We start from the raw sequence: 27007 nt of genomic DNA, 5'->3' as shown, positions 1-27007 counted from the left end.
AAAAAATCCAGAAAATCAAATTGTAGGATTTTGAATGACTGAATTTGCAAATTATGGTGGAAAATAAGTATTTGGTCAATAACAAAAGTTTATCAATACTTTGTTATATACCCTTTGTTGGCAATGATAGAGGTCAAACGTTTTCTGTAAGTCTTCACAAGGTTTTCACACACTGTTGCTGGTATTTTGGCTCATTCCTCCATGCAGATCTCCTCTAGAGCAGTGATGTTTTGGGGCTGTTGCTGAGCAACACACTTTCAACTCCCTCCAAAGATTTTCTATGGGGTTGAGATCTGGAGACTGGCTAGGCCACTCAAGGACCTTGAAATGCTTCTTACGAAGCCACTCCTTCGTTGCCTGGGCGGTGTGTTTGGGATCATTGTCATGCTGAAAGACCCAGCCACGTTTCATCTTCAATGCCCTTGCTGATGGTTTTCACTCAAAATCTCACGATACATGGCCCCATTCATTCTTTCCTTTACACGGATAAGTCGTCCTGGTCCCTTTGCAGAAAAACAGCCCCAAAGCATGATGTTTCCACCCCCATGCTTCACAGTAGGTATGGTGTTCTTTGGATGCAACTCAGCATTCTTTGTCCTCCAAACACGACGAGTTGAGTTTTTACCAAAAAGTTATATTTTGGTTTCATCTGACCATTTGACATTCTCCCAATCTTCTTCTGGATCATCCAAATGCTCTCTAGCAAACTTCAGATGGGCCTGGACATGTACTGGCTTAAGCAGGGGGACACGTCTGGCACTGCAGGATTTGAGTCCCTGGCGGCGTAGTGTGTTACTGATGGTAGGCTTTGTAGGTTTGGTCCCAGCTCTCTGCAGGTCATTCACTCGGTCCCCCCGTGTGGTTCTGGTATTTTTGCTCACCGTTCTTGTGATCATTTTGACCCCATGGGGTGAGATCTTGCGTGGAGCCCCAGATCGAGGGAGATTATCAGTGGTCTTGTATGTCTTCCATTTCCTAATAATTGCTCCCACAGTTGATTTCTTCAAACCAAGCTGCTTACCTATTGCAGATTCAGTCTTCCCAGCCTGGTGCAGGTCTACAATTTAGTTGCTGGTGTCCTTTGACAGCTCTTTGGTCTTGGCCATAGTGGAGTTTGGAGTGTGACTGAGGTTGTGGACAGGTGTCTTTTATACTGATAACAAGTTCAAACAGGTGCCATTGATACAGGTAACGAGTGGAGGATAGAGGAGCCTCTTAAAGAAGTTACAGGTCTGTGAGAGCCAGAAATCTTGCTTGTTTGTAGGTGACCAAATACTTATTTTCCACCATAATTTGCAAATAAATTCATTCAAAATCCTACAATGTGATTTTCTGGATTTTTTCCCTTCATTTTGTCTGTCATAGTTGAAGTGTACCTATGATGAAAATTACAGGCCCCTCTCATCTTTTTAAGTGGGAAACTTGCACAATTGGTGGCTTTTTTGCCCCACTGTATATGCAGTGATGACATTTGGCGGTCTAAGAATGTTAATAAAGAAAGTATAATGACATTAGAGCTGGTCTATAATAAAGAAAGTATAATGACATCAGAGCTGGTCTATAATAAAGAAAGTATAATGACAGAGCTGGTCTATAATAAAGAAAGTATAATGACATCAGAGCTGGTCTATAATAAAGAAAGTATAATGACATCAGAGCTGGTCTATAATAAAGAAAGTATAATGACATCAGAGCTGGTCTATAATAAAGAAAGTATAATGACAGAGCTGGTCTATAATAAAGAAAGTATAATGACAGAGCTGGTCTATAATAAAGAAAGTATAATGACATCAGAGCTGGTCTATAATAAAGAAAGTATAATGACATCAGAGCTGGTCTATAAAAAAGAAAGTATAATGACATCAGAGCTGGTCTATAAAAAAGAAAGTATAATGACATCAGAGCTGGTCTATAATAAAGAAAGTATAATGACATCAGAGTTGGTCTATAATAAAGAAAGTATAATGACAGAGCTGGTCTATAATAAAGAAAGTATAATGACATCAGAGCTGGTCTATAATAAAGAAAGTATAATGACATCAGAGCTGGTCTATAATAAAGAAAGTATAATGACAGAGCTGGTCTATAATAAAGAAAGTATAATGACATCAGAGCTGGTCTATAATAAAGAAAGTATAATGACATCAGAGCTGGTCTATAATAAAGAAAGTATAATGACATCAGCGCTGGTCTATAATAAAGAAAGTATAATGACATCAGAGCTGGTCTATAATAAAGAAAGTATAATGACATCAGAGCTGGTCTATAATAAAGAAAGTATAATGACAGAGCTGGTCTATAATAAAGAAAGTATAATGACAGAGCTGGTCTATAATAAAGAAAGTATAATGACATCAGAGCTGGTCTATAATAAAGAAAGTATAATGACATCAGAGCTGGTCTATAATAAAGAAAGTATAATGACAGAGCTGGTCTATAATAAAGAAAGTATAATGACATCAGAGCTGGTCTATAATAAAGAAAGTATAATGACATCAGAGCTGGTCTATAATAAAGAAAGTATAATGACAGAGCTGGTCTATAATAAAGAAAGTATAATGACATCAGAGCTGGTCTATAATAAAGAAAGTATAATGACATCAGAGCTGGTCTATAATAAAGAAAGTATAATGACAGAGCTGGTCTATAATAAAGAAAGTATAATGACATTAGAGCTGGTCTATAATAAAGAACGTATAATGACATCAGAGCTGGTCTATAATAAAGAAAGTATAATGACATCAGAGCTGGTCTATAATAAAGAAAGTATAATGACATCAGAGCTGGTCTATAATAAAGAAAGTATAATGACATCAGAGCTGGTCTATAATAAAGAAAGTATAATGACATCAGAGCTGGTCTATAAAAAAGAAAGTATAATGACATCAGAGCTGGTCTATAAAAAAGAAAGTATAATGACATCAGAGCTGGTCTATAATAAAGAAAGTATAATGACATCAGAGCTGGTCTATAATAAAGAAAGTATAATGACAGAGCTGGTCTATAATAAAGAAAGTATAATGACATCAGAGCTGGTCTATAATAAAGAAAGTATAATGACATCAGAGCTGGTCTATAATAAAGAAAGTATAATGACATCAGAGCTGGTCTATAATAAAGAAAGTATAATGACAGAGCTGGTCTATAATAAAGAAAGTATAATGACATCAGAGCTGGTCTATAATAAAGAAAGTATAATGACATTAGAGCTGGTCTATAATAAAGAAAGTATAATGACATCAGAGCTGGTCTATAATAAAGAAAGTATAATGACAGAGCTGGTCTATAATAAATAAAGTATAATGACATCAGAGCTGGTCTATAATAAAGAAAGTATAATGACATCAGAACTGGTCTATAATAAAGAAAGTATAATGACAGAGCTGGTCTATAATAAAGAAAGTATAATGACATCAGAGCTGGTCTATAATAAAGAAAGTATAATGACATCAGAGCTGGTATATAATAAAGAAAGTATAATGACATCAGAGCTGGTCTATAATAAAGAAAGTATAATGACATCAGAGCTGGTCCATAATAAAGAAAGTATAATGACAGAGCTGGTCTATTATAAAGAAAGTATAATGACATCAGAGCTGGTCTATAATAAAGAAAGTATAATGACATCAGAGCTGGTCTATAATAAAGAAAGTATAATGACATCAGAGCTGGTCTATAATAAAGAAAGTATAATGACATCAGAGCTGGTCTATAATAAATAAAGTATAATGACATCAGAGCTGGTCTATAATAAAGAAAGTATAATGACATCAGAGCTGGTCTATAATAAATAAAGTATAATGACAGAGCTGGTCTATAATAAAGAAAGTATAATGACATCAGAGCTGGTCTATAATAAAGAAAGTATAATGACATCAGAGCTGGTCTATAATAAAGAAAGTATAATGACATCAGAGCTGGTCTATAATAAAGAAAGTATAATGACAGAGCTGGTCTATAATAAAGAAAGTATAATGACATCAGAGCTGGTCTATAATAAAGAAAGTATAATGACATCAGAGCTGGTCTATAATAAAGAAAGTATAATGACAGAGCTGGTCTATAATAAAGAAAGTATAATGACATTAGAGCTGGTCTATAATAAAGAAAGTATAATGACAGAGCTGGTCTATAATAAAGAAAGTATAATGACATCAGAGCTGGTCTATAATAAAGAAAGTATAATGACATCAGAGCTGGTCTATAATAAAGAAAGTATAATGACAGAGCTGGTCTATAATAAAGAAAGTATAATGACAGAGCTGGTCTATAATAAAGAAAGTATAATGACATTAGAGCTGGTATATAATAAAGAAAGTATAATGACATCAGAGCTGGTCTATAATAAAGAAAGTATAATGACAGAGCTGGTCTATAATAAATAAAGTATAATGACATCAGAGCTGGTCTATAATAAAGAAAGTATAATGACATCAGAGCTGGTCTATAATAAAGAAAGTATAATGACAGAGCTGGTCTATAATAAAGAAAGTATAATGACATCAGAGCTGGTCTATAATAAAGAAAGTATAATGACATCAGAGCTGGTCTATAATAAAGAAAGTATAATGACATCAGAGCTGGTCCATAATAAAGAAAGTATAATGACAGAGCTGGTCTATAATAAAGAAAGTATAATGACATCAGAGCTGGTCTATAATAAAGAAAGTATAATGACATCAGAGCTGGTCTATAATAAAGAAAGTATAATGACATCAGAGCTGGTCTATAATAAAGAAAGTATAATGACATCAGAGCTGGTCTATAATAAAGAAAGTATAATGACATCAGAGCTGGTCTATAATAAAGAAAGTATAATGACATCAGAGCTGGTCTATAATAAAGAACGTATAATGACATCAGAGCTGGTCTATAATAAATAAAGTATAATGACAGAGCTGGTCTATAATAAAGAAAGTATAATGACATCAGAGCTGGTCTATAATAAAGAAAGTATAATGACATCAGAGCTGGTCTATAATAAAGAAAGTATAATGACATCAGAGCTGGTCTATAATAAAGAAAGTATAATGACAGAGCTGGTCTATAATAAAGAAAGTATAATGACATCAGAGCTGGTCTATAATAAAGAAAGTATAATGACATCAGAGCTGGTCTATAATAAAGAAAGTATAATGACAGAGCTGGTCTATAATAAAGAAAGTATAATGACAGAGCTGGTCTATAATAAAGAAAGTATAATGACATTAGAGCTGGTCTATAATAAAGAAAGTATAATGACATCAGAGCTGGTCTATAATAAAGAAAGTATAATGACAGAGCTGGTCTATAATAAATAAAGTATAATGACATCAGAGCTGGTCTATAATAAAGAAAGTATAATGACATCAGAGCTGGTCTATAATAAAGAAAGTATAATGACAGAGCTGGTCTATAATAAAGAAAGTATAATGACATCAGAGCTGGTCTATAATAAAGAAAGTATAATGACATCAGAGCTGGTCTATAATAAAGAAAGTATAATGACATCAGAGCTGGTCTATAATAAAGAAAGTATAATGACATCAGAGCTGGTCTATAAAAAAGAAAGTATAATGACAGAGCTGGTCTATAATAAAGAAAGTATAATGACAGAGCTGGTCTATAATAAAGAAAGTATAATGACATCAGAGCTGGTCTATAATAAAGAAAGTATAATGACATCAGAGCTGGTCTATAATAAAGAAAGTATAATGACATCAGAGCTGGTCTATAATAAAGAAAGTATAATGACATCAGAGCTGGTCTATAATAAAGAAAGTATAATGACATCAGAGCTGGTCTATAATAAAGAAAGTATAATGACATCAGAGCTGGTCTATAATAAAGAACGTATAATGACATCAGAGCTGGTCTATAATAAATAAAGTATAATGACAGAGCTGGTCTATAATAAAGAAAGTATAATGACATCAGAGCTGGTCTATAATAAAGAAAGTATAATGACATCAGAGCTGGTCTATAATAAAGAACGTATAATGACAGAGCTGGTCTATAATAAAGAAAGTATAATGACATCAGAGCTGGTCTATAATAAAGAAAGTATAATGACATCAGAGCTGGTCTATAATAAAGAACGTATAATGACATCAGAGCTGGTCTATAATAAAGAACGTATAATGACAGAGCTGGTCTATAATAAAGAATGTATTAAAACAAAGTTTGGTTTTATAAAGACAACATTGTAATGACATTAGAGAATTGTCTCTGGTTAAATGAAAATCATTGTGAGTAATAGAATCAGTTTACAGTATCAGGCCTTAGAGGATTCGTCCCTCTCTTCTCTCTTTTTACATCCTCAAATATCCTCTTCCTCTTCCACACTGCTTACATCCTCAACTCTATCCTCTTCCACACTGCTTACATCCTCAACTCTATCCTCTTCCTCACTGCTTACATCCTCAACTCTATCCTCTTCCTCACTGCTTACATCCTCAACTCTATCCTCTTCCTCACTGCTTACATCCTCAACTCTATCCTCTTCCACACTGCTTACATCCTCAACTCTATCCTCTTCCACACTGCTTACATCCTCAACTCTATCCTCTTCCTCACTGCTTACATCCTCAACTCTATCCTCTTCCTCACTGCTTACATCCTCAACTCTATCCTCTTCCACACTGCTTACATCCTCAACTCTATCCTCTTCCACACTGCTTACATCCTCAACTCTATCCTCTTCCTCACTGGTTACATCCTCAACTATCCTCTTACTCTGTACATTGCTTACATCCTCAACTATCCTCTTACTCCGTACACTGCTTCCATCCTCAACTCTATCCTCTTCCTCACTGCTTACATCCTCAACTATCCTCTTACTCTGTACACTGCTTACATCCTCAACTCTATCCTCTTCCTCACTGCTTACATCCTCAACTATCCTCTTACTCCGTACACTGCTTACATCCTCAACTCTATCCTCTTCCTCACTGCTTACATCCTCAACTCTATCCTCTTCCTCACTGCTTACATCCTCAACTATCCTCTTACTCTGTACACTGCTTACAACCTCAACTCTATCCTCTTCCTCACTGCTTACATCCTCAACTATCCTCTTACTCTGTACACTGCTTACAACCTCAACTCTATCCTCTTCCTCACTGCTTACATCCTCAACTATCCTCTTACTCTGTACACTGCTTACAACCTCAACTCTATCCTCTTCCTCACTGCTTACATCCTCAACTATCCTCTTACTCCGTACACTGCTTACAACCTCAACTCTATCCTCTTACTCCATTCACTGCTTACAACCTCAACTATCCTCTTACTCCGTACACTGCTTACAACCTCAACTCTATCCTCTTACTCCATTCACTGCTTACATCCTCAACTCTATCCTCTTACTCCATACACTGCTTACAAGCTCAACTATCCTCTTACTCCGTACACTGCTTACATCCTCAACTATCCTCTTACTCTGTACACTGCTTACATCCTCAACTATCCTCTTACTCCGTACACTGCTTACATCCTCAACTCTATCCTCTTCCACACTGCTTACAACCTCAACTATCCTCTTCCACACTGCTTACAACCTCAACTATCCTCTTACTCCGTACACTGCTTACAACCTCAACTCTATCCTCTTCCTCACTGCTTACATCCTCAACTCTATCCTCTTCCTCACTGCTTACATCCTCAACTATCCTCTTCCTCCGTACACTGCTTACATCCTCAACTCTATCCTCTTCCTCTGTACACTGCTTACATCCTCAACTATCCTCTTAGTCCGTACACTGCTTACAACCTCAACTATCCTCTTACTCCGTACACTGCTTACAACCTCAACTATCCTCTTACTCCGTACACTGCTTACATCCTCAACTCTATCCTCTTCCTCTGTACACTGCTTACATCCTCAACTATCCTCTTCCTCTGTACACTGCTTACATCCTCAACTCTATCCTCTTCCACACTGCTTACATCCTCAACTCTATCCTCTTCCACACTGCTTACATCCTCAACTATCCTCTTACTCCGTACACTGCTTCCATCCTCAACTCTATCCTCTTCCACACTGCTTACATCCTCAACTCTATCCTCTTCCACACTGCTTACATCCTCAACTATCCTCTTACTCCATACACTGCTTACATCCTCAACTCTATCCTCTTCCTCACTGCTTCCATCCTCAACTCTATCCTCTTCCTCACTGCTTCCATCCTCAACTCTATCCTCTTCCACACTGCTTACATCCTCAACTCTATCCTCTTCCTCACTGCTTACATCCTCAACTCTATCCTCTTCCTCACTGCTTACATCCTCAACTATCCTCTTCCTCACTGCTTACATCCTCAACTATCCTCTTCCTCCGTACACTGCTTACAACCTCAACTATCCTCTTACTCCGTACACTGCTTACATCCTCAACTCTATCCTCTTCCACACTGCTTACATCCTCAACTCTATCCTCTTCCACACTGCTTACATCCTCAACTATCCTCTTCCTCTGTACACTGCTTACATCCTCAACTCTATCCTCTTCCACACTGCTTACAACCTCAACTATCCTCTTACTCCATTCACTGCTTACATCCTCAACTCTATCCTCTTCCACACTGCTTACATCCTCAACTATCCTCTTCCTCTGTACACTGCTTACATCCTCAACTCTATCCTCTTCCACACTGCTTACATCCTCAACTATCCTCTTACTCCATACACTGCTTACATCCTCAACTCTATCCTCTTCCTTACTGCTTACATCCTCAACTATCCTCTTACTCCGTACACTGCTTACATCCTCAACTATCCTCTTACTCTGTACACTGCTTACATCCTCAACTCTATCCTCTTACTCCGTACACTGCTTACATCCTCAACTATCCTCTTACTCCGTACACTGCTTACATCCTCAACTATCCTCTTACTCTGTACACTGCTTACAACCTCAACTATCCTCTTACTCTGTACACTGCTTACATCCTCAACTATCCTCTTACTCCGTACACTGCTTACAGCATCAGGCCTTAGAGGATTCGTCCCTCTCTTCTCTCTTTTTACATCCTCAAATATCCTCTTCCACACTGCTTACATCCTCAACTCTATCCTCTTCCACACTGCTTACATCCTCAACTCTATCCTCTTCCTCACTGCTTACATCCTCAACTCTATCCTCTTCCTCACTGCTTACATCCTCAACTCTATCCTCTTCCACACTGCTTACATCCTCAACTCTATCCTCTTCCACACTGCTTCCATCCTCAACTCTATCCTCTTCCTCACTGCTTACATCCTCAACTATCCTCTTACTCTGTACACTGCTTACATCCTCAAGTCTATCCTCTTCCTCACTGCTTACATCCTCAACTATCCTCTTACTCCGTACACTGCTTACATCCTCAACTCTATCCTCTTCCTCTGTACACTGCTTACATCCTCAACTATCCTCTTCCTCTGTACACTGCTTACATCCTCAACTCTATCCTCTTCCACACTGCTTACATCCTCAACTCTATCCTCTTCCACACTGCTTACATCCTCAACTATCCTCTTACTCCGTACACTGCTTCCATCCTCAACTCTATCCTCTTCCACACTGCTTACATCCTCAACTCTATCCTCTTCCACACTGCTTACATCCTCAACTATCCTCTTACTCCATACACTGCTTACATCCTCAACTCTATCCTCTTCCTCACTGCTTCCATCCTCAACTCTATCCTCTTCCACACTGCTTACATCCTCAACTCTATCCTCTTCTCACTGCTTACATCCTCAACTCTATCCTCTTCCTCACTGCTTACATCCTCAACTATCCTCTTCCTCACTGCTTACATCCTCAACTATCCTCTTCCTCCGTACACTGCTTACAACCTCAACTATCCTCTTACTCCGTACACTGCTTACATCCTCAACTCTATCCTCTTCCACACTGCTTACATCCTCAACTCTATCCTCTTCCACACTGCTTACATCCTCAACTATCCTCTTCCTCTGTACACTGCTTACATCCTCAACTCTATCCTCTTCCACACTGCTTACAACCTCAACTATCCTCTTACTCCATTCACTGCTTACATCCTCAACTCTATCCTCTTCCACACTGCTTACATCCTCAACTATCCTCTTCCTCTGTACACTGCTTACATCCTCAACTCTATCCTCTTCCACACTGCTTACATCCTCAACTATCCTCTTACTCCATACACTGCTTACATCCTCAACTCTATCCTCTTCCTTACTGCTTACATCCTCAACTATCCTCTTACTCCGTACACTGCTTACATCCTCAACTATCCTCTTACTCTGTACACTGCTTACATCCTCAACTCTATCCTCTTACTCCGTACACTGCTTACATCCTCAACTATCCTCTTACTCCGTACACTGCTTACATCCTCAACTATCCTCTTACTCTGTACACTGCTTACAACCTCAACTATCCTCTTACTCTGTACACTGCTTACATCCTCAACTATCCTCTTACTCCGTACACTGCTTACAGCATCAGGCCTTAGAGGATTCGTCCCTCTCTTCTCTCTTTTTACATCCTCAAATATCCTCTTCCACACTGCTTACATCCTCAACTCTATCCTCTTCCACACTGCTTACATCCTCAACTCTATCCTCTTCCTCACTGCTTACATCCTCAACTCTATCCTCTTCCTCACTGCTTACATCCTCAACTCTATCCTCTTCCACACTGCTTACATCCTCAACTCTATCCTCTTCCACACTGCTTCCATCCTCAACTCTATCCTCTTCCTCACTGCTTACATCCTCAACTATCCTCTTACTCTGTACACTGCTTACATCCTCAAGTCTATCCTCTTCCTCACTGCTTACATCCTCAACTATCCTCTTACTCCGTACACTGCTTACATCCTCAACTCTATCCTCTTCCTCACTGCTTACATCCTCAAGTCTATCCTCTTCCTCACTGCTTACATCCTCAACTATCCTCTTACTCTGTACACTGCTTACAACCTCAACTCTATCCTCTTACTCCGTACACTGCTTACATCCTCAACTATCCTCTTACTCCGTACACTGCTTACATCCTCAACTATCCTCTTACTCTGTACACTGCTTACAACCTCAACTATCCTCTTACTCTGTACACTGCTTACATCCTCAACTCTATCCTCTTACTCCGTACACTGCTTACATCCTCAACTATCCTCTTACTCCGTACACTGCTTACATCCTCAACTCTATCCTCTTACTCTGTACACTGCTTACAACCTCAACTATCCTCTTACTCTGTACACTGCTTACATCCTCAACTATCCTCTTACTCCGTACACTGCTTACATCCTCAACTATCCTCTTACTCCGTACACTGCTTCCATCCTCAACTCTATCCTCTTCCTCACTGCTTACATCCTCAACTATCCTCTTACTCTGTACACTGCTTACATCCTCAACTCTATCCTCTTCCTCACTGCTTACATCCTCAACTATCCTCTTACTCCGTACACTGCTTACATCCTCAACTCTATCCTCTTCCTCACTGCTTACATCCTCAACTCTATCCTCTTCCTCACTGCTTACATCCTCAACTATCCTCTTACTCTGTACACTGCTTACAACCTCAACTCTATCCTCTTCCTCACTGCTTACATCCTCAACTATCCTCTTACTCTGTACACTGCTTACAACCTCAACTCTATCCTCTTCCTCACTGCTTACATCCTCAACTATCCTCTTACTCTGTACACTGCTTACAACCTCAACTCTATCCTCTTCCTCACTGCTTACATCCTCAACTATCCTCTTACTCCGTACACTGCTTACAACCTCAACTCTATCCTCTTACTCCATTCACTGCTTACAACCTCAACTATCCTCTTACTCCGTACACTGCTTACAACCTCAACTCTATCCTCTTACTCCATTCACTGCTTACATCCTCAACTATCCTCTTACTCCATACACTGCTTACAACCTCAACTATCCTCTTACTCCGTACACTGCTTACATCCTCAACTATCCTCTTACTCTGTACACTGCTTACATCCTCAACTATCCTCTTACTCCGTACACTGCTTACATCCTCAACTCTATCCTCTTCCACACTGCTTACAACCTCAACTATCCTCTTCCACACTGCTTACAACCTCAACTATCCTCTTACTCCGTACACTGCTTACAACCTCAACTCTATCCTCTTCCTCACTGCTTACATCCTCAACTCTATCCTCTTCCTCACTGCTTACATCCTCAACTATCCTCTTCCTCCGTACACTGCTTACATCCTCAACTCTATCCTCTTCCTCTGTACACTGCTTACATCCTCAACTATCCTCTTAGTCCGTACACTGCTTACAACCTCAACTATCCTCTTACTCCGTACACTGCTTACAACCTCAACTATCCTCTTACTCCGTACACTGCTTACATCCTCAACTCTATCCTCTTCCTCTGTACACTGCTTACATCCTCAACTATCCTCTTCCTCTGTACACTGCTTACATCCTCAACTCTATCCTCTTCCACACTGCTTACATCCTCAACTCTATCCTCTTCCACACTGCTTACATCCTCAACTATCCTCTTACTCCGTACACTGCTTCCATCCTCAACTCTATCCTCTTCCACACTGCTTACATCCTCAACTCTATCCTCTTCCACACTGCTTACATCCTCAACTATCCTCTTACTCCATACACTGCTTACATCCTCAACTCTATCCTCTTCCTCACTGCTTCCATCCTCAACTCTATCCTCTTCCACACGGCTTACATCCTCAACTCTATCCTCTTCCTCACTGCTTACATCCTCAACTCTATCCTCTTCCTCACTGCTTACATCCTCAACTATCCTCTTCCTCACTGCTTACATCCTCAACTATCCTCTTCCTCCGTACACTGCTTACAACCTCAACTATCCTCTTACTCCGTACACTGCTTACATCCTCAACTCTATCCTCTTCCACACTGCTTACATCCTCAACTCTATCCTCTTCCACACTGCTTACATCCTCAACTATCCTCTTCCTCTGTACACTGCTTACATCCTCAACTCTATCCTCTTCCACACTGCTTACAACCTCAACTATCCTCTTACTCCATTCACTGCTTACATCCTCAACTCTATCCTCTTCCACACTGCTTACATCCTCAACTATCCTCTTCCTCTGTACACTGCTTACATCCTCAACTCTATCCTCTTCCACACTGCTTACATCCTCAACTATCCTCTTACTCCATACACTGCTTACATCCTCAACTCTATCCTCTTCCTTACTGCTTACATCCTCAACTATCCTCTTACTCCGTACACTGCTTACATCCTCAACTATCCTCTTACTCTGTACACTGCTTACATCCTCAACTCTATCCTCTTACTCCGTACACTGCTTACATCCTCAACTATCCTCTTACTCCGTACACTGCTTACATCCTCAACTATCCTCTTACTCTGTACACTGCTTACAACCTCAACTATCCTCTTACTCTGTACACTGCTTACATCCTCAACTATCCTCTTACTCCGTACACTGCTTACAGCATCAGGCCTTAGAGGATTCGTCCCTCTCTTCTCTCTTTTTACATCCTCAACTCTATCCTCTTCCACACTGCTTACATCCTCAACTCTATCCTCTTCCTCACTGCTTACATCCTCAACTCTATCCTCTTCCTCACTGCTTACATCCTCAACTCTATCCTCTTCCACACTGCTTACATCCTCAACTCTATCCTCTTCCACACTGCTTACATCCTCAACTCTATCCTCTTCCTCACTGCTTACATCCTCAACTATCCTCTTACTCTGTACACTGCTTACATCCTCAACTATCCTCTTACTCCGTACACTGCTTCCATCCTCAACTCTATCCTCTTCCTCACTGCTTACATCCTCAACTATCCTCTTACTCTGTACACTGCTTACATCCTCAAATCTATCCTCTTCCTCACTGCTTACATCCTCAACTATCCTCTTACTCCGTACACTGCTTACATCCTCAACTCTATCCTCTTCCTCACTGCTTACATCCTCAACTCTATCCTCTTCCTCACTGCTTACATCCTCAACTATCCTCTTACTCTGTACACTGCTTACAACCTCAACTCTATCCTCTTACTCCGTACACTGCTTACATCCTCAACTATCCTCTTACTCCGTACACTGCTTACATCCTCAACTATCCTCTTACTCTGTACACTGCTTACAACCTCAACTATCCTCTTACTCTGTACACTGCTTACATCCTCAACTCTATCCTCTTACTCCGTACACTGCTTACATCCTCAACTATCCTCTAACTCCGTACACTGCTTACATCCTCAACTCTATCCTCTTACTCTGTACACTGCTTACAACCTCAACTATCCTCTTACTCTGTACACTGCTTACATCCTCAACTATCCTCTTACTCCGTACACTGCTTACATCCTCAACTATCCTCTTACTCTGTACACTGCTTACATCCTCAACTATCCTCTTACTCCGTACACTGCTTACATCCTCAACTATCCTCTTACTCTGTACACTGCTTACATCCTCAACTATCCTCTTACTCTGTACACTGCTTCCATCCTCAACTATCCTCTTACTCTGTACACTGCTTACATCCTCAACTATCCTCTTACTCCGTACACTGCTTACAACCTCAACTATCCTCTTCCACACTGCTTACATCCTCAACTATCCTCTTACTCCGTACACTGCTTACATCCTCAACTCTATCCTCTTCCACACTGCTTACATCCTCAACTCTATCCTCTTCCTCACTGCTTACATCCTCAACTCTATCCTCTTCCTCACTGCTTACATCCTCAACTCTATCCTCTTCCTCACTGCTTACATCCTCAACTCTATCCTCTTCCACACTGCTTACATCCTCAACTATCCTATTCCTCTGTACACTGCTTACATCCTCAACTATCCTCTTCCTCTGTACACTGCTTACATCCTCAACTCTATCCTCTTCCACACTGCTTACATCCTCAACTCTATCCTCTTCCACACTGCTTACATCCTCAACTATCCTCTTCCTCTGTACACTGCTTACATCCTCAACTATATCCTCTTCCACACTGCTTACATCCTCAACTATCCTCTTCCTCTGTACACTGCTTACATCCTCAACTATATCCTCTTCCACACTGCTTACATCCTCAACTATCCTTTTCCTCTGTACACTGCTTACATCCTCAACACTATCCTCTTCCACACTGCTTACATCCTCAACTATCCTCTTCCTCTGTACACTGCTTACATCCTCAACTCTATCCTCTTCCACACTGCTTACATCCTCAATTATCCTCTTCCTCTGTACACTGCTTACATCCTCAACTCTATCCTCTATCTCAGTGCTTAACTCTCCATGCTTTTTTAAATGTCTGTCTCTTCCTTTTAGTCACACTGTAACTCACCATTTATTTTTACCTCCATCCCTGCCTCCCTCCCTCCATCCCTCCCTCCTTCTTACTTTATATGCCTCCCTATACTCCTCACTTTTCCTCCCTCGCTTAATCTCTCCATCCTCTCTCTCTCTCCCTCCTTTTCTTTCTCTCTCAGATTCTCCTCTATCTCACTTCGTGGGGCCATGTGGAGCTTCAGTCCTGGGAGAGTAGTTGCTTGGCACTGATTATTTTATTTATTTACACTTTCTCTCTCTGCCTTCCTTCTTCCCTCTCTCAACCATCACTTCCTTATCCCTCCCTCTCTCAACCCACACTACCTTATCCCTCACTCTCTCAACCCACACTACCTTATCCCCCCTCTCTCAACCCACATTACCTTTTCCCTGACTCTATCACAAACTCTCTCGCTTACTCACACTCACTCACTGTTTCTCTCTCTCTTTCTCTCTAATCCTCTAGCCCCCTCATCTCCACAACAGCACCTCTGAGCCAATCGCTATGCACAACTGTGCAAGAGTCAATCACAATTCAACACGGCTGGCCCCGAGAGCCAATGGGAGCCTCCAGACTCCAAATGGGAGCCAATCATCTTCCCGGTGATTCATCAGCTGAAAGTGGGTAGTAATCAGTGTTACATGGTTGCTGGGGCTAAGCCAATCAAATGTACATGTGCAGTATCCTTGGAAACATGGTTGGTTTTATGTAACGGGAGGCTAAAATTACAGCAGCAGCGTGAATAGCTTGGTGCAGTATTGATCGAAGGGTGAAACATGGTTTTACTCCTGAATACCTCCAGTGTGTCGGTTAGGTAACACAAGTGCAGGTACTTTAAGTCAGGGGGAGGGGGGGGGGACCCTGAAAGTGTGTGTCTTGAACCCCCTTGGCAGACAGGGCATCTCTCCCACATTACAGTATTATTCAAACCTTTTCAGCGGGGACCCCATTCGTTCCACCAGAATTTCTGGAGAATTTTCTTCCCAATAATTTCTCTAAACCCCACCCTAACCCAAATACGTCACAACCTTAAAATCTGTACATTTTTACATCAACAAATAACCTTCATTATAGTTTCTTCTCTTATCAAAATACATTTACTCAATAAAATTGTATTTGTTTGTATTATCTTTCTGAAAAACTTATTGTCCCATATAATAATCTGTACTCTAAATGTTTAGTTCCTTTTTATTGACCCCACTGATGTTCCCCTAGCGGGGTCGCGACCCCGACTTTGAATACCGCTGCTGTAGAATATGATACGATGCTAATGTAGCGTTTTGCATGCATACACATTCACAAGCATATTATACATGCATGAAAAGCATACTAACACACACACACACTGTATAACGTAGGGACAGGACTACTCACGTAAGCTTCATAGTCACACGACTGGAAGATGAGCTTCTCAGGGTGGTGCTGCCAGTATTGCACTGGAGTGGATGAGGTGGCCTCGTTGGGAGGACGCAACGTGATTGGCTCGCACCATTCGCCTTGCTGTAACAACAGCCAATGGCAAGATCAGACAGAGGCCACGGATGAGGAATCACAGACGATTACAAGGAAAAGGATTGGGCACAAACTTAAGTCAAGCATATTCTGAGCTGATACATCTAGTCTGTCAGATATGTGTTGCCGTTTGCTCCTAACCACATGGCACTTCTATGATGTAACAGGTTCTATCCAGACTGACTGAACATGAAAAGCTTAACAACAATGCTTCAACAACGCTTCAACAACATTTCAAAAACATTTTGAGACCTCACTGTGTTTCTATGGACCCTCCTCTCCTAATGCTAAGTGCGTTTTAACAGTCATATTTAAATGGCTTTTCATACTGTTTAATTCCCCTAGCTAGTGCTATGATGCTCACACCTCCCCTGGCACTGTGTGGAAAATCCCCTGTCCTTCTTTCTTTCATCCCTTTCAACAGAAACAGGAAATGGATATATATTTAGCTACAGTACTTTTCCCTTAGCCAATATGTTCTAAATCAAATGGAAATGATCATGAGTAAATGGACTTGTATTATCAACAAATATAATGTACATTTATATCACGTACATTGACAGTTGACTGTTCGACTGTTCGTCACGTACAATGACAACAACAGTATTTGATGCACACTAGCATCACAGACAACTTACAGTATCATTTCTTGCAGAAGGTCTTTCTCCAACATCATGAGACTGATAAATAAATAGAAATAAGATCCAGGATCAGGACAACAAGAAGTTGGTTGATAACATAGAGCTGGATAGAGGGTGCACTTTCCACAAAGCCTGTTTTAGCATGGGCAGCGCCATTGAGGACTTTCATCAATGGAGATAGCCCTCAATGGCACTGCCCATGCTGTAATAGAAACCATAATGGCAAATATGCAAAGACGTGGCCTCTATCCAACTCTATGGTCTATAATAATCAAGCAGATGATAATCACACAGGCAATGTTTACAACAAGGCTGGAGTGTGAGGAAATCCTCCCGACACAGTTTCATAATCAAAGTCCCATGACAGGTGCTGATCCACTACTATACGGGAGTGCTTGTTTGTTTGTGTGTCACATCCATCTGCGTCTTAATGAGATACTCTGGAGGTGAGGTAATCAGGGATAATGACATCGGGGTAAATAGCTGCAGGGTGAGCCCTAGAGGAGGATCAGAACAGGTAATCTACTCCAAGACACTGGGCTACTCTAACTGATCTAAATTACAGAGATAGATAGAGAGGGGGGAGGGGGGGGGGGGGGGGGGGGCGGGGGGGCAGAGAGAAAGGAGGGGGGAGAGGGAGAGAAAGAGAGATGGGGAGAGACGAAGATAGAGACACAAATTGCAAAACACAATTATATAAAGACCAGAAAGAGCACAGAGAAAGAGAGAGAACCTCATTATTCCTGTAATGGGGCCCAGGGCATGATCTCTGACTGTCTCAGTAGTAATGGAGGGAGTAGGGCCACGTCTTTGACTGCCTCAGTAGCAATGGGGGGAGTAGGGCATGATCTCTGACTGCCTCAGTAGTAATGGGGGGAGCAGGGCATGATCTCTGACTGCCTCAGTAGTAATGGGGGAGTAGGGCATCATCTCTGACTGCCTCAGTAGTAATGGAGGGAGTTCTTTGACTGCCTCAGTAGTAATGGGGGGAGTAGGGCATGATCTCTGACTGCCTCAGAAGTAATGGGGGGAGTTCTTTCACTGCCTCAGTAGTAATGGGGAGGGAGCAGGGCATGATCTCTGACTGCCTCAGTAGTAATGGGGGGAGTAGGGCATGAGGGGTAGTAGGGCATGCTCTCTGACTGCCTCAGTCGTAATGGGGAGGGAGCAGGGCATGATCTCTGACTGCCTCAGAAGCAATGGGGGGAGTTGGGCATGTTCTCTGACTGCCTCAGTAGCAATGGGGGGAGTAGGGCATGAGGGGTAGAAGGCCATGATCTCTGACTGCCTCAGTCGTAATGGGGAGGGAGCAGGGCGTGATCTCTGACTGCCTCAGTCGTAATCGGGAGGGAGCAGGGCGTGATCTCTGACTGCCTCAGTAGTAATGGGGGGAGTAGGGCATGAGGGGTAGCCGGCCACGATCGCTGACTGCCTCAGTTGTAATGGGGAGGGAGCAGGACATGATCTCTGACTGCCTCAGTGGCAATGGGGGGAGTAGGGCATGATCTCTGACTGTCTCAATAGCAATGGGGGGAGTAGGACATGATCTCTGACTGCCTCAGTAGTAATGGAGAGGGAGCAGGTCATGATCTCGGACTGCCTCAGTAGTAATGGGGGGAGTAGGGCATGAGGGGTAGTAGGCCATCATCGCTGACTGCCTCGGTAGTAATGGGGAGGGAGCAGGGCATGATCTCTGACTGCCTCACTAGTAATGGGGGGAACAGGACATGATCTCTGACTGCCTCAGAAGCAATGGGGTAAGTAGGGGATGTTCTCTGACTGCCTCAGTAGCAATGGGGGGAGTAGGGCATGAGGGGTAGAAGGCCATGATCTCTGACTGCCTCAGTCGTAATGGGGGGAGTCGGGCATGATCTCTGACTGCCTCAGTGGCAATGGGGAGGGAGCAGGTCATGATCGCTGACTGCCTCAGTAGTAATGGGGAGGGAGCAGGGCATGATCTCTGACTGCCTCACTAGTAATGGGGGGAACAGGACATGATCTCTGACTGCCTCAGAAGCAATGGGGTAAGTAGGGGATGTTCTCTGACTGCCTCAGTAGCAATGGGGGGAGTAGGGCATGAGGGGTAGAAGGCCATGATCTCTGACTGCCTCAGTCGTAATGGGGAGGGAGCAGGGCGTGATCTCTGACTGCCTCAGTAGTAATGGGGGGAGTAGGGCATGAGGGGTAGCCGGCCACGATCGCTGACTGCCTCAGTTGTAATGGGGAGGGAGCAGGACATGATCGCTGACTGCCTCAGTAGTAATGGGGAGGGAGCAGGGCATGATCTCTGACTGCCTCACTAGTAATGGGGGGAACAGGACATGATCTCTGACTGCCTCAGAAGCAATGGGGTAAGTAGGGGATGTTCTCTGACTGCCTCAGTAGCAATGGGGGGAGTAGGGCATGAGGGGTAGAAGGCCATGATCTCTGACTGCCTCAGTCGTAATGGGGAGGGAGCAGGGCGTGATCTCTGACTGCCTCAGTAGTAATGGGGGGAGTAGGGCATGAGGGGTAGCCGGCCACGATCGCTGACTGCCTCAGTTGTAATGGGGAGGGAGCAGGACATGATCTCTGACTGCCTCCGTAGCAATGCAGGGAGTAGGGCATGATCTCTGACTGTCTCAATAGCAATGGGGGGAGTAGGACATGATCTCTGACTGCCTCAGTAGCAATGGGGAGGGAGCAGGGCATGATCTCTGACTGCCTCAGTAGTAATGGAGAGGGAGCAGGTCATGATCTCGGACTGCCTCAGTAGTAATGGGGGGAGTAGGGCATGATCTCTGACTGCCTCAGTAGCAATGGGGGTGGGGGGCAGGGCATGGTCTCTGACTGCCTCAACGGCAATGGGGGAAGCAGGGTATGATCTCGGACTGCCTCAGTAGTAATGGGGAGGGAGCTGGTCATGATCTCTGACTGCCTCAGTAGTAATGGGGGGAGTAGGGCATGAGGGGTAGTAGGCCATGATCGCTGACTGCCTCAGTAGTAATGGGGAGGGAGCAGGGCATGATCTCTGACTGCCTCCGTAGCAATGGGGAGGGAGGAGGACATGATCTCTGACTGCCTCAGTAGCAATGGGGAGGGAGCAGGGCATGATCTTTGACTGCCTCCGTAGCAATGCAGGGAGTAGGACATGATCTCTGACTGCCTCAGTAGCAATGGGGAGGGAGCAGGACATGATCTCTGACTGCCTCAGTAGCAATGGGGAGGGAGCAGGGCATGATCTCTGACTGCCTCAGTAGTAATGGAGAGGGAGCAGGTCATGATCTCGGACTGCCTCAGTAGTAATGGGGGGAGTAGGGCATGAGAGGTAGTAGGCCATCATCGCTGACTGCCTCAGTAGTAATGGGGAGGGAGCAGGGCATCATCTCTGACTGCCTCAGTAGCAATGGGGGGAGTTGGGCATGATCTCGGACTGCCTCAGTAGTAATGGGGGGAGTAGGGCATGATCTCTGACTGCCTCAGTAGTAATGGGGGGAGTAGGGCATGAGGGGTAGTAGGCCCTAATCGGTGACTGCCTCAGTAGTAATGGGAAGGGAGTAGGGCATCATCTCTGACTGCTCAGTAGGAATGGGAAGGGAGTAGGTCATGATCTCTGACTGCCTCCGTAGCAATGGGGTGAGTCGGGCATGATCTCTGACTGCCTCAGTGGCAATGGGGAAGTAGGGCATGATCTCTGACTGCCTGAGTAGCAATGGGGGGAGTAGGGCATGATCTCTGACTGCCTCAGTGGCAATGGGGGGAGTAGGGCATGATCTCTGAGTGCCTCAGTAGCAATGGGGGGAGTAGGGCATGATCTCTGACTGCCTCCGTAGCAATGGGGGGAGTTGGGCATGATCTCGGACTGCCTCAGTAGTAATGGGGGGAGTAGGGCATGATCTCTGACTGCCTCAGTAGTAATGGGGGGAGTAGGGCATGAGGGGTAGTAGGCCCTAATCGGTGACTGCCTCAGTAGTAATGGGAAGGGAGTAGGGCATCATCTCTGACTGCTCAGTAGGAATGGGAAGGGAGTAGGTCATGATCTCTGACTGCCTCCGTAGCAATGGGGTGAGTCGGGCATGATCTCTGACTGCCTCAGTGGCAATGGGGAAGTAGGGCATGATCTCTGACTGCCTCAGTAGCAATGGGGGGAGTAGGGCATGATCTCTGACTGCCTCAGTGGCAATGGGGGGAGTAGGGCATGATCTCTGACTGCCTCAGTAGCAATGGGGGGAGTAGGGCATGATCTCTGACTGCCTCCGTAGCAATGGGGGGAGTCGGGCATGATCTCTGACTGCCTCAGTGGCAATGGGGGGAGTAGGGCATGATCTCTGACTGCCTCAGTAGCAATGGGGGGAGTAGGGCATGATCTCTGACTGCCTCCGTAGCAATGGGGTGAGTCGGGCATGATCTCTGACTGCCTCAGTAGTAATGGGGGGAGTAGGGCATGATCTCTGACTGCCTCAGCAGCAATGGGGGGAGTAGGGCATGATCTCTGACTATCTCAGTAGTAATGGGGGGAGTAGGGCATGAGGGGTAGGACATGATCTCTGACTGCCTCAGTAGCAATGGGGGGAGTAGGGCATGATCTCTGACTGCCTCAGTGGCAATGGAGGGAGTAGGGCATGATCTCTGACTGCCTAAGTGGCAATGGGGGGAGTAGGGCATGATCTCTGACTGTCTCAGTAGTAATGGGGGGAGTAGGGCATGATCTCTGACTATCTCAGTAGTAATGGGGGGAGTAGGGCATGATCTCTGACTGCCTCAGTAGCAATGGGGGGAGTAGGGCATGATCTCTGACTATCTCAGTAGTAATGGGGGAGTAGGGCATGAGGGGTAGTAGGGCATGATCTCTGACTGTCTCAGTAGTAATGGGGGGGAGGGGTAGAGCATGATCTCTGACTGCCTCAGTAGTAATGGGGGGAGTAGGGCATCATCTCTGACTGCCTCTAGTAATGGGAGGAGTAGGGCATGATCTCTGTCTGCCTCAGTAGTAATGGGGAGGGAGCAGGGCATGATCTCTTACTGTCTTAATAGCAATGGGGGGAGTAGGACATGATCTCTGACTGCCTCAGTAGCAATGGGAGGGAGCAGGGCATGATCTCTGACTGCCTCAGTAGTAATGGAGAGGGAGCAGGTCATGATCTCGGACTGCCTCAGTAGTAATGGGGGGAGTAGGGCATGATCTCTGACTGCCTCAGTGGTAATGGGGGGATTCGGGCATGATCTCTGACTGCCTCAATGGCAATGGGGAGGGAGCAGGACATGATCTCTGACTGCCTCAGTAGTAATAGGGAGGGAGCAGGGCATGATCTCTGACTGCCTCAGCAGTAATGGGGAGGGAGCAGGGCATGATCTCTGACTGCCTCCGAAACAATGGAGGGAGTAGGGCATGATCTCTGACTTTCAAAGTGGCAATGGGGGGAGGGAGCAGGGCATGATCTCTGACTGCCTCAGTAGCAATGGGGAGAGTGAGACATGATCTCTGACTGCCTCAGTAGCAATGGGGGGAGTTGGGCATGATCTCGGACTGCCTCAGTAGTAATGGGGGGAGTAGGTCATGATCGCTGACTGCCTCAGTAGTAATGGGGAGGAAGCAGGGCATGAACTGACTACCTCAGCAGCAATTGGGGGGGAGCAGGGCATGATCTCTGACTGCCTCAGTAGCAATGGAGGGAGTAGGGCATGATCTCTGACTTTCAAAGTGGCAATGGGGGGAGGGAGCAGGGCATGATCTCTGACTGCCTCCGTAGCAATGGAGGGAGTAGGGCATGATCTCTGACTGCCTCAGTGGTAATGGCGAGGGAGCAGGGCATGATCCCTGACTGCCTCAGTAGCAATGGGGAGAGTGAGACATGATCTCTGACTGCCTCAGTAGCAATGGGGGGAGTTGGGCATGATCTCGGACTGCCTCAGTAGTAATGGGGGGAGTAGGGCATGATCTCTGACTGCCTCAGTAGTAATGGGGGGAGTAGGGCATGAGGGGTAGTAGGCCCTAATCGCTGACTGCCTCAGTAGTAATGGGAAGGGAGTAGGGCATCATCTCTGACTGCCTCCGTAGCAATGGGGGGAGTGGGGCATGATCTCTGACTGCCTCAGTGGCAATGGGGGGAATAGGGCATGATCTCTGACTGCCTCAGTGGCAATGGTGAGGGAGCAGGGCATGATCTCTGACTGCCTCAACGGCAATGGGGGGGGAGCAGGGTATGATCTCGGACTGCCTCAGTAGTAATGGGGAGGGAGCACGGCATGATCTCTGACTGCCTCAGTAGCAATGGAGGGAGTAGGGCATGATCTCTGACTGTCTCAGTAGTAATGGAGGGAGTAGGGCATGATCTCTGACTGCCTCAGTAGCAATGGAGGGAGTTGTGCATGATCTCTGACTGCCTCAGTGGCAATGGGGGGAGTCGGGCATGATCTCTGACTGCCTCAGTGGCAACTGGGGGAGGGAGCAGGGCATGATCTCTGACTGCCTCAGTAGCAATAAGGGGAGTAGGGCATGATCTCGAACTATCTCAGTGGTAATGGGGTGTGAGCAGGTCATGATCTCTGACTGCCTCAGTAGTAATGGGGAGGGAGCAGGTCATGATCTCTGACTGCCTCAGTAGTAATGGGGAGAGTGAGACATGAGCTCTGACTGCCTCAGTAGCAATGGGGGGAGTTGGGCATGATCTCTGACTGCCTCAGTAGTAATGGGGGGAGTAGGGCATGATCTCTGACTGCCTCAGTAGTAATGGGGGGAGTAGGGCATGAGGGGTAGTAAGCCCTGATCGCTGACTGCCTCAGTAGTAATGGGAAGGGAGTAGGGCATCATCTCTGACAGCCTCAGTAGTAATGCGAAGGGAGTAGGGCATGATCTCTGACTGCCTCCGTAGCAATGGGGGGAGTGGGGCATGATCTCTGACTGCCTCAGTGGCAATGGGGGGAGTAGGGCATGATCTCTGACTGCCTCAGTAGTAATGGGGAGGGAGTAGGGCATGATCTCTGACTGCCTCAGTAGTAATGGGGAGGGAGTAGGGCATGATCTCTGACTGCCTCAGTAGTAATGGGGAGGGGGGGCATGATCTCTGTCTGCCTCAGTAGCAATAGGGGGAGTAGGGTATGATATCTGACTGCCTCAGTAGTAATGGGGAGGGAGCAGGGCATGATCTCTGACTGCCTCATTTGCGATGGGCAGTCAGAGGTAATGTGTAGAGGCATTGTGGATGGAAAAGGGGGAAAAAGGGAGAGATAAAGGAAAGAGTGGAAAGTAAATGAGAGTGAGAGGAATACAAGTCTCCATAATGATCCCCTCTACACGACCTTGTTGAGTCACTGCAGTCACCTGAGTGCTGCTCTAAAGAGGCCAATGTTGTCATGAGTCGTGACACAAACGCACTTCAAAGAGTCAGTCGTGTAGAAACATAAGTGTGTGTCTGGTGCGACAAGCTCTGTGAATCACACACACTCTCACACACACTCCGGATGGACCCTAATCGGGGTAGATCAAAGGAACGCTTAAGAGAAGCTGCTCTCCCAGATGCCTCTGACTCGCCGACCGTGCTTTCATAGGTTGGTGGAGAGGTTCAATAGGAGGATCATGGATTTTGGTAGAGAGGTTACCATACTGTACCATGCATGCTAATATTCAGACCCCATGACTTTCCACATTTCGTTACGTTACAGCCTTATTCAAAAATTATTATAGATTTTTTTTCCAAAATCAATCTACACACAATACCCCATAATGACAAAGCAAAAACAGTTTTTTAGAAATGTTTGCACATGTATTAAAAACATTCAGACCCCTTACTCAGTACTTTGTTGAAGCACCTTTGGCAGCGATTACAGCCTCGAGTCTTCTTGGGTTTGACGCTACAAGCTTGGCACACCTGTATTTGGGGAGTTTCTCCCATTTTTCTCTGCAGATCCTCTCAAGCTCTGTCAGGTTGGATGGGGAGCATCGCTGCACAGCTATTGTCAGGTCTCTCCAGAGATATTCGATCGGTTTCAAGTCCGGGCTCTGGCTGGGCCAATCAAGGACATTCAGAGACTTGTCCCAAAGCCACTCCTGCGTTGTCTTGGCTGTGTGCTTAGGGTCGTTGTCCTGTCGGAAGGTGAACCTTCACTCCAGTCTGAGGTCCTGAGCGCTCTGGTGCAGGTTTTCATCAAGGATCTCTCTGTACTTTGCTCCGTTCATCTTTGACTCGATCCTGACTAGTCTCCCAGTCTCTGCCGCTGAAAAACATCCACACAGCATGATGCTGCCAGCATGATGCTACCAGCATGATGCTGCCATCACCATGCTTCACCGTAGGGATGGTGCCAGGTTTCCTCCAGACGTGACACTTGGCATTCAGGCCAAAGAGTTCAATCTTGGTTTCAGACCAGAGAAGCTTGTTCCTCATGGTCTGAGAGTCTTTAAGTGCCTTTTGGCAAACTCAAAGTGGGCTGTCATGTGCTGAGGAGTGGCTTTCATCTGGCCAATCTATCATAAAGGTCTGATTGGTGGTGTGCTACATAGATGGTTGTCCTTCTGGAAGGTTCTCCCATCTTCACAGAGGAACTCTGGAGCTTAGTCGGAGTGACCATCATGTTCTTGGCCACCTCCCTGACAAAGGCCCTTCTCTCCTGATTGCTCAGCTTGGCCAGGCGGCCAGCTCTAGGAAGAGTCTTGGTGGTTCCAAACTTTTTTCCATTTAAGAATGATGGAGGCAACTGTGTGCTTGCGGATCTTCAATGCTGCAGAATTATTTTGCTACCCTTCCCCAGATCTGTACCTCGACACAATCCTGTCTTGGAGCTCTACGGACTATTCCTTCGACATCATGGCTTGATTTTTGCTCTGACATGCACTGAAGGACCTTATATAGACAGATGTGTGCCTTTCCAAATCAATCGGGAATGGGAAAAACGGCTATTTAATACATTTTAGAATAAGGCTGTAACATAACAAAATGTGGAAAAGGGGAAGGGGTCTGAATACTTGCGGGAATGCACTGTATATAAGTTAAATAGCATGCTAATACAGGTTGGTAGAGCAGTTATGGTACAGTATAGGGCAGGATTCTCCAATAGGCAATCCAAGGGCCAAATATACAGTCGTGGGCAAAAGTTTTGAGAATGACACAAATATAAATTTTCACAAAGTCTGCTGCCTCAGTTTGTATGATGGCAATTTGCATATACTCCAGAATGTTATGAAGAGTGATCAGTTGAGCTGCAATTACTTTTAAAGTACCTCTTTGCCATGCAAATGAACTGAATCCCCAAAAACAATTTCCACTGCATTTCAGCCCTGCCACAAAAGGACCAGCTGACATCATGTCAGTGATTCTCTCGTTAACACAGGTGTGAGTGTTGACGAAGACACGGCTGGAGATCACTTTGTCATGCTGATTGAGTTTGAATAACAGACTGGAAGCTTCAAAAGGAGGGTGGTGCTTGGAATCATTGTTCTTCCTCTGTCAACCATGGTTACCTGCAAGGAAACGCGTGCGTCATCATTGCTTTTCACAAAAAGGGCTTCACAGGCACAGCCAGTAAGATTGCACCTAAATAAACTATTTATCAGATCATCAAGAAATT

The 27007-nt window shown here is 44.5% G+C and overlaps 1 protein-coding gene and 1 long non-coding RNA gene across 8 annotated transcripts in view; both read right to left on the bottom strand.

Annotated features, from left to right (window-relative positions):
* LOC110490567 (ankyrin repeat and sterile alpha motif domain-containing protein 1B) overlaps window positions 1–27007 on the bottom strand; it is a 358461-nt gene that overhangs the window by 20630 nt on the left and 310824 nt on the right. For 4 of the 5 annotated variants that reach the window (XM_036944931.1, XM_036944932.1, XM_036944930.1 and 1 more), the window contains 2 exons: window positions 17462–17503; window positions 16686–16811 (listed from right to left, as the gene is read on the bottom strand). In XM_036944931.1, the coding sequence (XP_036800826.1) occupies window positions 16686–16811; window positions 17462–17503 (168 nt within the window). The remainder of the gene's footprint in view (window positions 1–16685; window positions 16812–17461; window positions 17504–27007) is intronic. The other variant, XM_036944933.1, reaches the window with a different exon arrangement.
* Window positions 11269–12974, bottom strand: LOC118938822. 3 transcript variants are annotated; one of them, XR_005036169.1, is made up of 4 exons: window positions 12827–12974; window positions 12278–12591; window positions 11894–12167; window positions 11269–11709 (listed from the first exon to the last, which is right to left on the bottom strand). It is a non-coding gene; the product is annotated as an uncharacterized LOC118938822 (long non-coding RNA). The 3 variants fall into 3 exon arrangements; XR_005036170.1 differs by having other exon boundaries at window positions 12314–12591; XR_005036168.1 differs by having other exon boundaries at window positions 11894–12591.

The sequence above is a fragment of the Oncorhynchus mykiss genome, chromosome 15 (genome assembly GCF_013265735.2).
Source record: "Oncorhynchus mykiss isolate Arlee chromosome 15, USDA_OmykA_1.1, whole genome shotgun sequence".
Lineage (NCBI taxonomy): Eukaryota > Metazoa > Chordata > Actinopteri > Salmoniformes > Salmonidae > Oncorhynchus > Oncorhynchus mykiss.
The sequence above is the reverse complement of the archived record's forward strand: the minus strand, read 5'-3'. Positions and strand labels throughout refer to the sequence as shown.